General features: G+C 34.9%; 1 protein-coding gene across 1 annotated transcript; it reads right to left on the reverse strand.

Annotated features, from left to right (window-relative positions):
- Positions 1 to 838: 838 nt before the first annotated feature.
- On the reverse strand, positions 839 to 15923 carry LOC133096603 (uncharacterized). The gene is given in 7 exon segments (XM_061198234.1): positions 839 to 889; positions 891 to 935; positions 1505 to 1644; positions 2861 to 2911; positions 2914 to 2944; positions 4799 to 5239; positions 15867 to 15923. Coding segments are annotated over 7 exon segments (816 nt in total).
- Positions 15924 to 17447: the final 1524 nt, after the last annotated feature.

A 17447-nucleotide genomic window follows, 5' to 3' on the forward strand; every position in this document is an offset into this window, starting at 1 on the left:
AATCTAAAAAATAAAACAAACTAGTGAATATAACAAAAAAGAAACAGACTCACAGATAAAGAGAACAAACTAGTGGTTACCAGTGGGTGAAGGATGGGGGAGGGACATCATAGGGGTAGGGGATTAAGAGGTAGTAACTACTATGCATAAAATAAATAAGCTATTTTACAAGGTTATATTGTACAACACAGGGAATATAGCCAATATTTTATAATAACTATAAATGAACTATTACCTTTAAAAATTGTGTCACTATGTTGTACACCCGAAACATATAATAGTGTACATCAACTATAACTTAATTTAAAAAAAAGAAAAGAAAAAAAAAGCTATGGTAGAGGTATGCTCTGGGTGGTGTTCGTGCCTGGATGGACAAGGATATTCAAACAAGATTGGTGAGTAGGGAAGGCCAGAAGAAGGCTGTTGGGAGGATGACTCCCAGGAAATGGCCAGAGGCGTGTGAGGAGTTAGTGAGTTGGTACGCCCAGGCTTCTCAGATGACAGGAGATAGCGTTACTGAGGCAAGGAATACAAGTGTTAACAGTGTGTGGAAATAGGATGTTTCCTGTTTTCTTGAAAGGAGGCAAAAGAATGTGGAATGGTGACATGGTCACTGGTAGTTTTCCAGAATTCAGCTGAAATCTAAGAAAAATAATAATTATCTGATCAAGGGACTGGATTCTTTCAGACTCCACTTAAAATGGTTTAAGCACCATGCAAATACTTTATTTATAATTCCTAGGATAGTAGAGCTTCCATAGAATAAAGTACACAGTAGTAAAAAAAGTCATTTGAGTAGTAATTTTCAAGAGTTAATCTAAGTGTTCAACAACAAATCTTAAAATTTTTGCCCACTATTCTTGCATGTCTTAGTAAACTTTTCTTCCACAACGATCCATAAATGCCCTGTATGCATCTGGCCACCTTCTGTGTCTCTTAAGGAAGATGGTACAAAGGAAGTTAGAAAAAGCAAACGTGTATCGACTTTAATTTTCGTTTATCTTTTTTAAGTTGCTATTTAATAATATTTGCTTTAAAAGCTTGCTTTGCGTGCCAAATGCACATCTTGTTCTGCTTGGACATACAGGGCTGTTCAAAGCAGTCTTATTTGTCCAGAGGAGAATTTGAGCCATGAAGTATGTGTTTCAGCATCTTTTTCTGAGTGTATGACAGAGTCTTCTTGTCGGTCCTTACTTGAGTGCAATTCACTCAAAATGGGTTGCTCCAAATAAAGTGGGAGTAAACCTGGGTAAGATTCCACACAATCTTCAGACCTCAACCCACCATGCCAACTATCTTTGTAATAAGAAAAAAAAAATCTAGAAAAAAAAATTCTAGATAATTCACTATTTGCATTTTAAGAAAATCAGAAATCTGCCTGCTTTACTTTTAAAGATAGAAGTAACTTTCACTCCAATAAATGAAAAACTCCTTCATTAAAGCAATCATTAACGACAGTGCAGGAGACAAACCGCAACAGCGAGAGAGAAAGAGGCAAACTCACCGTATGTGACACAGATTTAATAGGCCACAGGGCCTTTGGTAAAATTAGTGTTGAATCCCAGGTGCATTCATGAGGCTTGTAGGTGATAAATCTTTCTGTAGTGTTCTGCTGACCTTCTTTCAGCAAAGGGCATCCACTTACTAGAGATAGGAAGACAAATGAGAAACTTAGCAATTACATTAGTCTTTGTTCATGATGTCTCTCAGAATATGGTCTCATTTTTGGAGATAAGGACCCAGGAGTAGTAAATTGCTGGGCAATTTATAAATGCAAATCTAAATAAAAATTTGCTTATCCTTTCCGCCCTTTCTGCTGGAATTAATTTTTTCCTTCTTCTTTCAACTTCAATTCAAATCCTACCTTAGTTTATTTCCTTGGAAACCTCTTTTTAAAACTTTTTCACATTAGTGCTTTGTGACTCGAATGGCATATTTTGTATTCTATCTTATATTTGACTTAGACATTTCTTAACATCAAAGGCTTGGTCTTATTGGTCTACAAAATATTCTTGGTATTTTCTCCATAGTGACTTATATATCAGGAAACTTGAGGTGTACCAATTTAATTACACACCTAGAGAAGACCTTTTAAATTTAATCCATGCCAAAATGTGTACATTGTTTGCAAATACATTATCTTAATTTTCCAATTATAAAATTATTTGCTACACATTTTGAAAAGAAAACAAAATTCAACAATTATCCCACTATCCAAAATCAGCCAGTTAACACCTTATTGTTTTGTTTATAATTGATATGTAATTATTATATGTAAATACAGTATGTATTATTCACCCCTATCCAAATAAAAAATGCTGGATTATACAAATTAAGTCTGCATAAACACTATACAAATGACACCATAATAATAATAATAGTATGTATATTTACCATGTGTTAGACAACACATGCTTTACATACATTACTAAGTGCTTTACATATGTGTAACAGATTTAATGGTCACAGTAATTCTATGATGAAGATTCAACTATTATCATTCCCATTTACAGATGAGGAAACCAAGATATAGACAGTTTAGGTAATTTAGGGCAATGAAGCCAAGATTCAAAGCTATGCAGCTTGCTTCTGAAATCTATATTTTAACTCATTGGTTCTCTACACAGAACACATTGAGTTACAAACTCAATCTTTAATAATATATGAAAAGTTGTGGATAAGAAAGCATATGGATTGTTGCCATTAATTAACTGGGCATTTAAAAAATTTACTGTAGCATTAAAGGTGATACGTAAAAAAATACTTTTTAAATTATTTGCCTTTTTATGTATTACTATCAAGATATAATGCAGAAAATTTATTTTTTTGCCATATTCATAACCTTATTATAATAACTTACCTGTACTTAAGTGTTGTGACTTAAACTTTAATCCTTTTGGTCCCTTTTCTAAGTTGTCACAAAATTTGGTAAATTATGTTGGTACTAGATATGTAAAGAGAAGATTGTGTTATTACTAATAAATATTGTTTCATATTGCTAACATTCAATTTGGAATTTGGTTTTTCCAAATATTAAATATTTCACCAGTAAAATGCAATTTTGAGGATTTTGTTATAGCATTTAAAACTTGCCTATAAACATTTGATAGAATAATCTAAGATTCAAGACAGTGTATAACCAATTAATTTATGGTGGAGCGAGGACTTCAATCATCCTTCTGTGAATAATTCAGAAATGATATTTTAAACAGGATGAAATTAAAGGAATCTATTCAGAACTTGGTAAAGTAATCTTAAATGCAAATAGAGTTACATGTTTTATTTCTAGAGCTGAATTTATTTCAGGCAATAGGAAAAATATTGAACAAAGCTAAAATAATTTGCTGAGCCTGGAATAGAATAAATATTGACTGTTTTTAGTAAACTATAAAACAAAGTTTTTTTTAACATGGTTAAAAAGAACTAATATGAACTGGAAAGTCCCAGCTTGGCATTGACATATACACACTACTATATATAAAATAGACAACTAATAAGAACCTACTGTGTAGCATAGGGAACTCTACTGAATACTCTCTAATGACCTATATAAGAAAAGAATCTAAAAAAGAGTGGATATACGTATACGTATAACTGATTCACTTTGTTGTACACCTGAAACTAATACAACATTGTAAATCAACTATACTCCAATAAAAATTTTTTCAAAGTCCCCTATTCCTTGAACTTTTACTTACCCAAGTCATGTAATTCTAACTTTAACTAGTGAAATATTTAAATAAACCAATGGCATTTGATATTTAATTGACCTCCCCTCATCTCCAAATGGTAACATATTTCATTTACTACATATAAAAGTGTTTAGATGCCCTGGACAAGTAGAGAAGGTTATGGATCAAGGCATCTTGAATTTCCCAACTTTTATCCTAATAGCTCCTAAGAGTTCACTTTTATTGAGTATCTCAATATTCCAAATCCTATTGTAAGAAATTTGTACATAATTGTCTCCTTCATTACTGAAAATAACCATATAAAACATATAGTATTGTTATCCTAAAGTATAAATAAGGAAAGAGGCTTAATAACTTGTACAAAATTATTAGAAAATAAGAGAACTGGGATACACTGATCCCAGAGGCCATGCTCTTAACTGCTTCCCTATATTTTCCCAATGGAATAAATTTTTTCCTTTTTCTAGAATTTTTTTTTGGTATTATCATTCCTATTGCTTCACTCTTTACCTAACAAGAATCATATTTATAAGTTAAATTATACACCTAAGTATAGGATATATTCATACTCTAGTGGAATTATATTCTGACTTCATTTGCATCTCCATAAATATATATTCCCCACCACCACTTTAAATTAGAAATTCTTACTCATATATTATTTAAATTATTAATCGTTAGACTCATTTAAATAATACAATATCCCCTCTTTGTCAATTTTCATTCACTCATCCATTTGTTCCATGATTTGATTTCATTACTACTAGACTGTAAACTCCTGGAAACTGAGGTCTGTTCTCCAATTACACCTCAGTCCAAACTCTTCTTGAGCCCTAGAAAAGCCATCCCTAGTTGGTCATTCCAACTGGCAGATAAAACCCCATCAGAAACATTAACCAGAGTCTTCCCTCTCCTTTCTCATTCATTTATTGCTGAATTTGAGTTGTATTGTTCCGTGAGAAATAAAGATGCAACTTTATACACATTATATTCACATATACATTTTTTGCTCATGTAATAGTTGTTATAATTAAGAAATGAATAAAAACAATATATTTCCCCCTTATCTCTTTTAAGTTATTTAGAATCAGATGTTCTTTTTGTACCTGTCGAAAGTTATGTGGTTTTGGATTGAGGTATACACCATTTGGATATTTTCCACTTTCCACAAATATTAACTTCACTTTATGTGAATCCAGATGAGGAAATGTAGTTATAAATTTAGGAGACATGGCCTTGTTGGGATGATTCCTTATGCTGGGAAAGTGAAGCATTGTTCCTGGAAAAATGCTTTTTTTTCTCCTTTCTTCTTCCTTAATGGTCCTTGATGGCTTTTCTGGAAGTCTCAAAGATGTATACAGTTTATAACTAAAATCAGGAGGCTTTATTTCCCGTATGTTGACTTTTATTTCAGATTGTGGTGCTTGCAGGACATTTTTTTTCTATTTGGAGTTGAGATCTTGTGTGGGGCCCTGCTGCAGCCCCTTTGCAATATTCCTGCCTCTCCTGCCTTTCCGGGACTCAAGGGCGTGTTCACATGTTGGAATCTGCAACAGATATGGAAATTGGTGAAGTATGCTACTGTAGAACTGTGTATTGAATATTTTCTCTCTGGGCCAGGGTAATCTCTAAAAGATTTATGAAGCAGGAAAAAAAGCTCAGAAATGACAAGGAGCGTGTGTAGACGGGATGAAAGTATCACGGCTGCTGCGAGTATTTTATTCAGCATCTTTGTCACAGTAGTCACCACACTAGAGGCTAGGGATTCAAAATGATTAACTTGAAATCCATGTCCTTAAGTAACTGAGAGGCTATTGGGAGAAAGGCATGAAAACAAAAACCAAACCTGTGTAACGTGACAGATACTACAATAGTGTTATGAGAAGCAAGGAGAGTGCTCAGCTAATTCTATCAGGAAAATAGAAGTGACATCAAAAGAAAAGTTATCATTTGAACTGATCTTGAAGAATAAGTAGAAATATGCCAGGGGGTAAAGGAAGGAAACAACATTTCACCGAGGCACAGAAAGTATGTAAAATTTGTCATAAGCTATTTCTAGGATTTCTATGGCCACCTAAACCATAATAAGTGCATTGTAGCTTCTACGATTGGGATCTATGGATAAGAATCATGGATTTGCTCTTTGTTGATCTGTGACAAGGATATGGTTGGCACACTTCTAAGATTTAATGAATGTGTTAGTATGTTACTAGACAATGCCAATGAATTTAAAATCTCCGTGGAAAGAGGAATAATAATCAATTAAAATATATTTGGCTAAGTGGAAATAAAACAATGCTGGTTCCTGGGAAATAAGGATCTGAGGTGGGGATGAATTTCCTTCTCTTATGCTAGAATCTTGTGTTGTTTGACAATAACATCAAAATAGAGGCTTTTCAAGATTCTAAATGTTATTATGCAGTAATTCAAAGTTGTGTATAAAGAGAAACTACTTTGGAGAAACACTGAAAATGTCAACTTGAAAAAATTAATAATAAACACTTCGTAATATAAAATGATGAATTGTTTTTCAACTTCTAATATGAATATATTTTTTTAATGACTACGGCCCATTGAGAGAAAAGCAAGAAGCATGTGTGGCAGGAGCTTAGCATATGTATATGAGGAAGCAGTGGAATATAAAGATAGAAAAATCAGCTGGGGTTATATTAGCAAAGGTCTTTAATGACACACCAAGGAATTTTAATGAATCAAAGATAATACAAAATTTCTTAACCAAGATAAGAAACAAAAGAGGAGGATCAGTTTATGGAAAAAGAGCATAATAATAAGTAGGTTTAAACAAAATATATGTCCACTATATAACTGGAAGTATAGGCCTGTGGCTAAGTCAGCTTTTGCTGCAATAATGCCATCTAACAAACTGCCCACAAACTCAGTGACAAAATAAATTCAGAAAAAATTTTTGCCACAGGGTGTGGGGAAGAGGGAATTAGGATTGACTGATAACAAGTACAAGATTTCTTTTGGGGGTGATAGACATGTTCTGGAATTACATAGTGATGATAGTTTCACAACATTGTGAATATACTAAAAACCACTAAATTGTACATTCTAAAATGGCAAGTAGTGAAATTATGTTATATAAATTTTATCTCAATTAGAAAAAACAAATTAACCATTAAATCGTGTTGGATAAATTTCAGTAAACATAAAAGACAAACTTTTTTCTGGGAAATAGAAAGAACAAGACTATAGGTGTTATCTAATTGAGTCCACTTAAATTTTGCAAAAAATAGTCAAAGGTAACATGAAAGCTTCTGCACAGCAAAAGAAGAAATCAACAGAGTGAAAAGGCAACCTATGGAATGGAAGAAAATATTTGCAAACTGTTTATCTGATAAGGGGTTAATATCCAAAATATTTAAGAACTCCTTCAACTCAGTAGCTACAAAAACAAATAACCTGACTGAAAAATGAGCTAAAGACTTGAATAGACATTTCTCCAAAGAAGATATACAAATGGCCAACAGTTGTATGGAAAGATGCTCAACATCACTAACCATCAGGAAAATGCAAATCAAAACCACAATGAGACATCATTTCACACCTGTCAGAATAGCTATAATCAAAAAAATTAAAGACGTTAAGTGTTGGTGAGGATGTAGAAAAACTGGAACACTTGTACACTATTGGTGAGAATGTAAAATGATGCAACCACTAAGGAAGACAGTGTGGTGGCTCCTCAAAAGTTTAAAAATAGAACTGCCATATGATCCAATAATCACACTTCTGGGTATTGATCCAAAAACTTGAAATCAGAATCTCAAAGAGATATCTGCACTCTCATGTTAATTGCAGCATTATTCACAACAGTTAAGATACAGAAGCAATCTAAATATTCATTGCTGTATGAATGGTGTTGGATGAGGTCATCGTGAGGAAGTGACTGAGCTGGACCTAGGCAATCAGACGTCCCTTACCCCCTACCCTGTCCTTAGAATGTGTGCTTCACTTGCCTTTCCTGCTCTAGAAGCTGCCCAAGGACACAGCCTTGAGATAGGAATATGGTGCCGAGACTATCTGGACTGTATACGTGACTTTACCCAGTGAAGTCCTCTCTATAAACTTTTTAAATTGGGGGGGCAGGGAGCTCGGAGATCTACTCATCTTGGCAGCTGCCCAAGACAAGCCACGTGTATAAGTTCCTTTGCTTCTTAAACCTGCCTACCTCCCAATCTGGAATGGTCTGCCTCTGTCTTCCATCTCTCCCTATCCTCCACGTACAGGGGCCAGTTGCAGATTACACCTGTGCAGCTCCTGAGGAGGTTGCAAACGGATAAAGAAAATGTTGTATATACACAAAATGGAATAGTATTCAGCCTTAAAAATGAAGGCAATTCTGCCATATGCACCAATATGAATGAAGTTGGAGGACATTATGCTAAGTGAAATAAGCCAGTCACAGAAGGACAAATACTGCATGATTCCACTTATATGAGGAAATCTAAAATAGTCAAACTCATAGAAACAGAGAGTAGAATGGTGGTTGCCAGGGCCTGAGGGGGAGGAGGGATGAGGAACTGCTATTCAACAGGTATAAAGTTTCAGTTATACAAGATGCATAAATTGTAGAGGTCTGCTGTACAATGGTGTACCTATATTAACAATACTGTGTTGTGCACTTGAAAATCTGTTAGGAGGCTAAATCTCATGTTAAGTATTATTATACACTTTTTTAAAAAGCCGAATAGAGACCAAAAAAGTGGTGCTTAATATCTGAGTGAGAAGATTAGAAATTCCCCAAGTGTTCAAAAATATGTTATCCTCTGTTGCTCATTAATACATTAAAAATAAAGGAGAGGGCTTCCCTGGTGGTGCAGCGGTTAAGAATCCGCCTGCCAATGCAGGGGACACGGGTTCGAGCCCTGGTCCGGGAAGATCCCACATGCCGCGGAGCAACTAAGCCCGTGCGCCACAACTACTGAGCCTGCACTCTAGAGCCCGCAAGCCACAACTACTGAAGCCTGTGCACCTAGAGCCCGTGAGCCACAACTACTCAGCCTGCGTGCCACAACTACTGAAGCCCGCGTGCCTAGAGCCCGTGCTCCGCAACAAGAGAAGCCACCGCAATGAGAAGCCCGCGCACCGCAACGAAGACTAGCCCCCGCTCACCGCAACTAAAGAAAGCCCACGCGCAGCAACGAAGACCCAACACAGCCAAAAATAAATAAATAAAATAAATAAAATTTTAAAAATAAATAAATAAATAAAGGAGAGTTGATGAATAGGGAGCCACTTACAATCTCTACAAAGTTACTATAAAATAAAGTTAATCACTAAAATAACACACCAGTTAACAAAATATGTGGAAATAGGATTACTTAGGATTACTATTTCCTAAGCAATGCAAATTAAATAATAAAAATATGTTAATTTCATGTTTCTACATTATACAGTAAATGACAGGAACGTCTGCATAGAAATTAAAAGGGTTTATAAATAAAAGATTTTTAAAAAGAAAGGGTGAGAGTTTGAAGGTTGGCTGTATCCTTCCAAGATTCATCCAGAGGGGAGAGCATGCTGGCCCATATTTGATATTTTTATTTTCATTATCATATCTATCTAAACTTAGAAGACTGATGCATGACTTTTCATAACCTGGGCCATTTAACATATAAACCATTAATTAATTCTTATTCTCATCTAACTTTCACCAAATCACCCTCAGATGATCATTTGGCTTTGCATGTACACTAGTCTACTGGAAGACAATGAGCTAGAAAAAAATATGAGTTAGTTTGGTTTATTTTTCTCATAAACTCATAAATCTGCATGTTCTGTTTTTCGTGTTGGACTCTTCTAAACCTGGTTAATGTGACATCAGCCCTGACCTACGTACTGACCTGGAGCTGATGAAAATCAAGCCCTTGACGGTCAGTTGTTAATTTGCTCCCAGTATATGCCTTATTTTATAACTCTCTTGCCTCATTTATGACCCTTCACATTTCTGTAGAAATATATTTTTAAACTTCTGAGAAGCACTGAAGGCTCAGCCTTGACTAAAATTGTAAATATACCTATCTCCTGCAGGGCTCTGAAATCTGGTTACATGAGCAAAGAAAGCACAGGAGTAGACTGATTCATGGTCAGGGTTTTGTAATCTCCTGCCATGAAAAGACATGAAGATTGATGGTGTTGGTGAGACAATGAAGTGTCCCACCAGGACATACAGCTATGAAGAAACTGACAAGGAGGGTTATAAACTGGAAGAATAAGAATAGATCAAGACCTCAGAAGTCTAATTGATATAAAAAACAAGTATCATGGCAGTAAGAGAGCTAGACAGCCATCAGACTAAGAAGCTGTGATTGGAGAATGCAGTGCTGGTCTGGCCCTCTTTTTGACTAGGTAGCTGGGAATGAACATGCTCATTTGTCACCTTGTTGCCACTAAAGCTCCCATCTGTCTCTCTCTGTATATGCCTGGGTCTTCCTGGCTACCAAAAATTGCTACTATGCGATATTTAAACTAGTGAGAAATTATCTTTAATTTTGCATGATACTTTATTTTGTCCTTATATTATGAATTTATTGTTACATATTATTCCTTTGAATAATATGTATGTAAAATTAAGCTTCTATAGTATAATATATGAATCATGCATTAGCATATGTCATTGTAGTCCCAAGACACCCCAGCAGAAAGAAATCAACTGGAGATCTAGTTGAAAGATTGAAGCCTGTGATGGCAATATCACATTATAATCCTCACTTTACATGGAAAAAGCTAAGGCACAGAGAAATACAAAGTCATAAGATGTGTAGCTGAGAAAGTCAGAAAAAGTAAACTAGCAATATTCTCATTCAGTCAAAGATTTAGTGGTAAATGTTGATATTACAGAAGCTATATTTTGGCCAAGATGTCTCATTGGAAATAAAAGAATGGCTTAATCTGCATTCAGTAAGCACAGTTATTCTCCATCTATGAAATTACACTGGTCTCAAGGATCAGTTTAAATGCCACCTCCAATAAAAGCATTCCCAGATCTATCAGGATTCATACTTCCTTCTGAATACAGCAATGGAACTTGAAGCTACATTTTGGCTTGTACCTTGTATTAAAGTTAGTTGTTTACAACATCTGCCCCCAAATTAGAATATAAAATTGAAACAAAGATTTCTATCTTTACAAACACTATGTAGGGTTCTGCATATTTTAGGTTGAGCCATGTGAAATTCCTTTTATTCAACGATTTTTCTACCTTACAAAAATGCAAACTTTAAATGGTTCAACGGTTTGAACCATTTGGCAAGCAATTGGTTGCCAAATTCTGGAAATTACAGATGCTCCTTTTTTGAAACTGTATCTGAAAGCTCAAATATCTAATTATATTTTTTTCTAAATAATGAAAGCTTCTAATAGTGGCAATATAAAAAATAGACTTTCATTTTAATTTCTTCCTCAAATATTTTCTACTGGAATGTCAAAAAATATTTTTGTTATCTTCTTTTACAATCAGCTAATTAAGAGAAATGCATTTCTTAGGTTAGCAAATGTATGCAAATTTAAGCTTCTTTTGCTTATGTATCTGAGTTTAATTTTGTAACCTTAAGTATTTGGGGAGATAGACAGAGAGATAGATTGATATAGATATATACCTGATACCTGAATGATGCCAACATAAGAAAAGAGCATTGTAAAATATTCTGCTATTAAGATCACAGTGAACTCCTTAGACAACGAATTCATGCACGTTTGTAGGTTTATAAAGAAACTCAACACTTTCTTCCAGCTGGGCTTTCTCCTTCTTAACATATTTCATGATCTCCTATTTATAATATTATATATAAAGAGATTGTTTCTCTCTTAAATGAATTCATCTCATATATCTTAACATAAAACACACAGATTCCAAAGACTTAGACAAATTGACAAACTGGAATAATTCCAAATAAACACAAAAAACAGAAGCATTCATTAGAAAATCAGTAACTTCACTCACCATTTAAAACTGAGAGTTTTAATAAAAATGTTTACGGCAGTATGTCTCAGCAGATCTTTTCTGCAAAGCCAAATGAGACTAAGCAAACAGATAGTTTATAAGGGAAACATTTAGCCTTTGCTTTACAAAAGAACTTGAAGTATATTTAAGTGTTACCCACCCGGGTTGCTAAGAAACAGAATTAATTTTCTAAAGGAGTGAAGTCAGAGTAGGAAAAAAGAGTGAAAGCAGGACCTCTAATGTTGCCTAAAACCTAGCAACAAAGCAATAACTCCCGAGCTCTTTTTTGAAAGGTTAGAAAATCAACATACTACAAAACTCAATACTCAGTAAATGTCAAGAGAAAAAAAGAGAGAAAATAATTCCACTCCAGTGCAGTTTTCCTAAATGTCTTGACAATTTACTTTTCGTATTTGTTTAGTAATCTCTTTTGTAAGTCAACATGAGTTGACATTTAATATAAACACAATTTGAAAAGCAGTTTCAACTCTTTTATTACCTTGGGTTGAAGAAGGTTTGAGTTAATTTCCTTAATGTTCACTTTATAAGGCAAATGAAGATTACAAGTTCGTCTTCCTAACTTATGGCTTAACCTACTGATTTCTGCAAAATAATTTATGGAGAAAGCTTTCTATTTTTATTGATCAAATTCTACACTCAATGATAATATATATCTTGGTGAGATTAAAAAAAAAAAAACTTGTCATAGAAAATTTCAAATATGTACCAAAGTAGACAGAATTGTATAATGAATCTTCATGTAACCATCACCCGGCTAAAAAATTTAACAACTTATAGCTCAAATTGCTTTAAATATGCCTCCAACTTATCTCCCTCCATTCCTCATATTATTTTGATGCATCATATCAACTTATCAGTAATTATTTTAAATGTTTCCACTAAAAGATAAAAACACTTTTATTTTAAAAGCATATGAATAGCACCACTATGACATGTAAAAAAAGGAACATCAATTCATTGATATTGAATAGCCAGGCAAAATTCAAGTTTCTAATTATCTCACAAAAGTCAAATATTTTTGGTTTTGCTTTTTTCTTTACAGTTTGTTTGTGATTTGGGCTAGTTATTCACTCTCATTTGGTCCAAAAAATTCCCGTGACCTGAGCATTAACTTCTCTTTTCCTCATATTTTTCTAATGAGGTGTAAAATTTCCTGAACGAAGATCTCTAATGTCTGGAGTCTTTTGACTAGCTTAACTATTGTTTCGTCTGAAGTGAAAGTTCGACACTGGGTGGCAGTGCATTACTTATAATTTCATCCCAGTTTGTAAACTGAGACTCAAAGATAAATTTGCCTGTACTGTTTTCCCCAGTATTCAATTTCACTGTGTTTTTTCCTTGGGGAAATGACAGTAGAGTTGGGTTTACTCAATTTCTTACAGTTTTGATATAAAATTAACCTATCTTTATGCTGACTGTATTTCTCTCTCTCTCTTTGCATAGAGATGCATATGATTCTTTCTCAAAAGCCTATGTTCAAAGTGCCTTTTATATTTGGTTCACTACTATTGTTTGCGATGCCAAAATACATATGATGTGGCCACAGATTTCAAGAAAATTATAAATAATTGGCTAGAAAAGATACAAACCTATAGGAATGCATCTCAAGACAGGTACTAAATGTCAAATGATCCGTCCTGACAGTTACTCTCCTGGGAAGTTAATGAGGGGTAGGTCCTTGAAGTTTAAGAACGTCTCTGAAAATTTCTTAGAGCAACTAAGATCTATTCTAATTCTTGACAACAGCAAAGTTTTTAATAAAAAGGAGAGGAAGGGAAGATGATTTAGATGGGTGGACAGCATAAAAGCTACTTTAATTCTCTTTAATGCTTTCATGAATGCTTTTCAAGAAGTTTCTGTTAGGGAAATACTATTTCATGGTTAAGTGACTCAAGTTATATATAGAAGCATCCAAAAATCTCCTCTTAAGTAGATACTTTGAGTGTATAATAAATTTTTACTGCACATGAATATGTGTGGTATGTGCAAGGATCTGTTGCTCAGCTTCCACAAATTTAGGAAGGTACCCTGTTGTGGAAAATAAAAACCTCCACACCCTTTTACGTCTCCTGGTATTAAGGAATACGCACATTTTTTTTTTTTACTTTAATATAATTTTATTATCATCTCCAATATCTAGGTTTTTTTTCTTTTAAAAATAACAAATTAGATATTTGCCCTCTGGTCTTTGGAATTTGGGGTATCATAAAAAGTAACAAAGCATCATCTTATCTCTGCAAATTAGTATCTCTTATTTTTCTGTGCAGAGATGAGGGGAAGAAAATTAAAGCATGAGAGTGATCACCATTTAAAAGTGAAAAAGAAAATGTCCTATAGTGTTTTCTCTTCCTTTCCAGCTAATCTCTTAAGCTGAATTCCTTGGCTCCAGTTTGGGGAAACTTTTTATTATTGTCTCCTAAGGGTCAGTCACATAAGCTATCCCACACCACCTCTCACATCTTTGTTCACCTGAATTATGAGCCACACTTAATTTAAAGTAAAATTCTGGAAATTAGAAGAGAAGAGTTTTTATTTTTTATTACCCACCACTAAGAATTTAATAGCTTCTAGTTGGAAGGCATTGAATGCGCACATTTTTGAAAAAGCCACTTGAATAACATATGTTTATACAAATGAATTAACTTATAGTGTACTGTAGTAATAATCTTATCACCTAACTGTAGTTTGAAATACCCTATAAATTAACAAGGAAGTAAAATAGGTTTTCAATTATGCTCAGAATAAGAAAATAAGAATGAGGGAGTTTCTTGGGCAGAAGGAATAATATTAATGCATGTCATTATGTAGCTAAACAGTTTTGCTTCTGTTTTATCTCCTCCCTTATGAAAGAGAACAATTTCCACACTGGAAATGGCAAACATGAAAAGGAACAAATTGAAGCTTGAGTTAGATGAGGAGACAAGATACTATACTTATTTACATGAATTCAGGTCCATAAAACCATAGGAGTTACACTTCAGAACAATGAGAGAACTGGCAGTGGGAAATGAGGTGGTACCCTTTGAAATCTTGTTGAGAGGACAGAGTTATATGAGTGGATATTGGAGATTAGACACACCTGAGTTTACCCTTGACACAAGGTGGGCCTCTTTGTGAGCACCACCTAACATGCCACACAGTGTGGGTTAAGGAATGGATTTTATTGGAGTAACAGTTTTACAACCAAAGATCAGAAAAAAGAGGACTTGAGTTCTCAGATCTCCTAATACCCTCTAGGTGGGGAATGAGGACTGGGGCACACAGTTGAACACACGGTGGATGAACATTCCGGGTGACAGGAACTCCTCCTCCTGTTGCTCTCCTGTTCACAGAGCAAGTCTGAGAGCACCTTTATCAGTGGGGATGTGGGGAGCAGAGTACACTGACTAACAAGTTATCTGGGCACCAGCCTTACTGAGTTTGGGTGCCAGCTGTTCACAGGAGTGTCTGGGAAAGCCAGCTGCTCAGCGTTTGGTGACTTTGGGGACCTGTGCAAAGTTGCATTCCTATATTTCGAGGAAAAAAGCTAACAATGCAGGGGGAAGCTGAGATTAGAAGCAACCCCTCTCATCAGAAGAGGGAAGACCTCCTGATTCTAGTTGTCTCATTGTCCAGGCAGATCAAGGTGAGCTGCCTGGAGCATCTTAGGACAGTCGTGCTTATTGCACTACAGAACCTCAATAAATTCTACAATAGGTTTTCTAACAGACAATTAGTGAGTACTCTAGGGAAGTGGGGCTTTCTTTTCACTATTAGAATTGTAGATCAATTCACCGTAGATTTATCTACAAAGCAGGGCTGTGTATGAATAAAATAGGCCTAATCATATGTGATGCTTTCACACTGTACATAAATTTGGCTGCTCTGCACTGAGCCTGAGACTGCCTGGGACACTGTTATTGATGTTCATAGCTTGTCTGTTGATTTGTGCTGTTTTCTTTCCTTCCTTCCAGGGGACTGCTCAAATTTACCATGGTTAGAGAACTGCTCCTTCAGTTATCCATGTTCAAGTCACACCAATTAAAACATGCCCCCTTGACAGAGTGTGAGTGATGTTTCAAAGAAGGACTTATCCATTCCACATTTACTCACCAGGTCAAGCACTACAGTGCACAACACTGTCCCACATCTGAAACCAGTGTATCAGTGACCTCTCCTAAGGACCTAGGCAAAATGGCAAACATTGCCTTCTCACCTCTTTCTACCACACCCTTCAGTCTCTTGGTGCCTTCCTTCACTCCCATGTCACATACTGCTGTCCTTTTGTCATCCTCTGGTGGTTGAGAATTCTTGTTTTACCACCTCATTTAGTCTGTTGCCTTTTATAGCATTCTAAAATACATGTTTACTCTCTTTTATGCCTAATAAAAATACTAAACCTGTTCATCATTTCTAAACTTAGTATACTTTACCTCTTTTCTCAAAGTACTGATTAAAAAGTTTAGTTCTATTTGTCCAACTTCAAAACAGTAGAGAAATGTATTTAAGAATAATAAATAATCTACATGTCTTCCACAGAGTGGCAACTGAAAATTTTTCTTGACTTAATAAAATACTGATTAACTGATCTTTGCTGTGTGACAGACACTGTTCTAGGTGCTTTACACTTGTTAATACACTCAATCTCACAGCAACCTTTGGAAGTAAGTACTTTTATTATCTCATTTGACAGATGAGGAAACAGAAGGAAAGAGTCTAGTGACTTGCTCAAGGTTATAGAGCTCATAAGCAATGGGGCCAGAATGAAAATCCATCCAATTTGGCCTCAGAGGCCTGGTTTTCAGCCTCTGCAGTACAATAACTCTAAATCAGTGGTTCACAAAGTGGGGTCCCGAGACCACTAGCATGAGTATCATTTGAGAATGTGTTAGAAATACTAATTCTCAGGCCCTACCCAAAAACCTATTGAGTCAGAAACTCTGGAGATGGGGTGCGGCAATCTGTGTTTTAACACACCCTCCAGGCGATTCTGATGTCCATTCAAATTTGAGAACCTCTGCTTTAGAGGTTACTGAGGGAATTGCTAGTACAGATTCTAAAACTTTTTTTATCTGCTTTTTCTTTATGTGATTTTATGACTGAAATCAGAGAAGCTTTAACACACTGCAGTGCATATGTTAGAACACTTGTGAACACTGATAGAGCTATAGAAAATTTTTAGAAAACTTAGTGTACATTTAAAAAGCAAAACCAGGAATTCCCTGACGGTCCAGTGGTTAGGACACCATGCTTTCACTGCCGAGGGTGCGGGTTCAATCCCTGGTTGGGGAACTAAGATCCCGCAAGCCACACAGCGCGGCCAAAATAATAATAATAATAATAGTAAAAATAAATAAAAAGCAAAACCAGAATCTATTAATGATTTTAAGATGATTTAAAGAAAAAAAATTTTACTTCTGTGAAACTAGGTATTGAAAATACTATAGTGGACCATAATGGGGAAGTAAGATTTTTTTAAAAAGGGACATAAGCATAGACTTAGCAACTTTTAAAATTATGTACTAAAACATTTTGCAAAAACTAAGGGTCTCTGAAAATGCAAACTTAAATTTGAAAGAATCATAGCATAGAAAACTGGGTCCATAAAGCTCCATCCTCTCTAATTCTCATAATTTTCCATAGAGTACCATTTCCATTGTCTTTATCGTTTCTGTGAAAATATATACCCCTAGAGAAACTGGAGAACAATATTTGGCATAATAGTGAAAGAGCAGTTATTGATATAACCCGAGTTATGTACTTTAAGCATGAAATACTTTGTGCTCAGT

This window comes from Eubalaena glacialis, chromosome 8 (assembly GCF_028564815.1).
Source record: "Eubalaena glacialis isolate mEubGla1 chromosome 8, mEubGla1.1.hap2.+ XY, whole genome shotgun sequence".
In the NCBI taxonomy this organism is placed as follows: Eukaryota; Metazoa; Chordata; class Mammalia; order Artiodactyla; family Balaenidae; genus Eubalaena; species Eubalaena glacialis.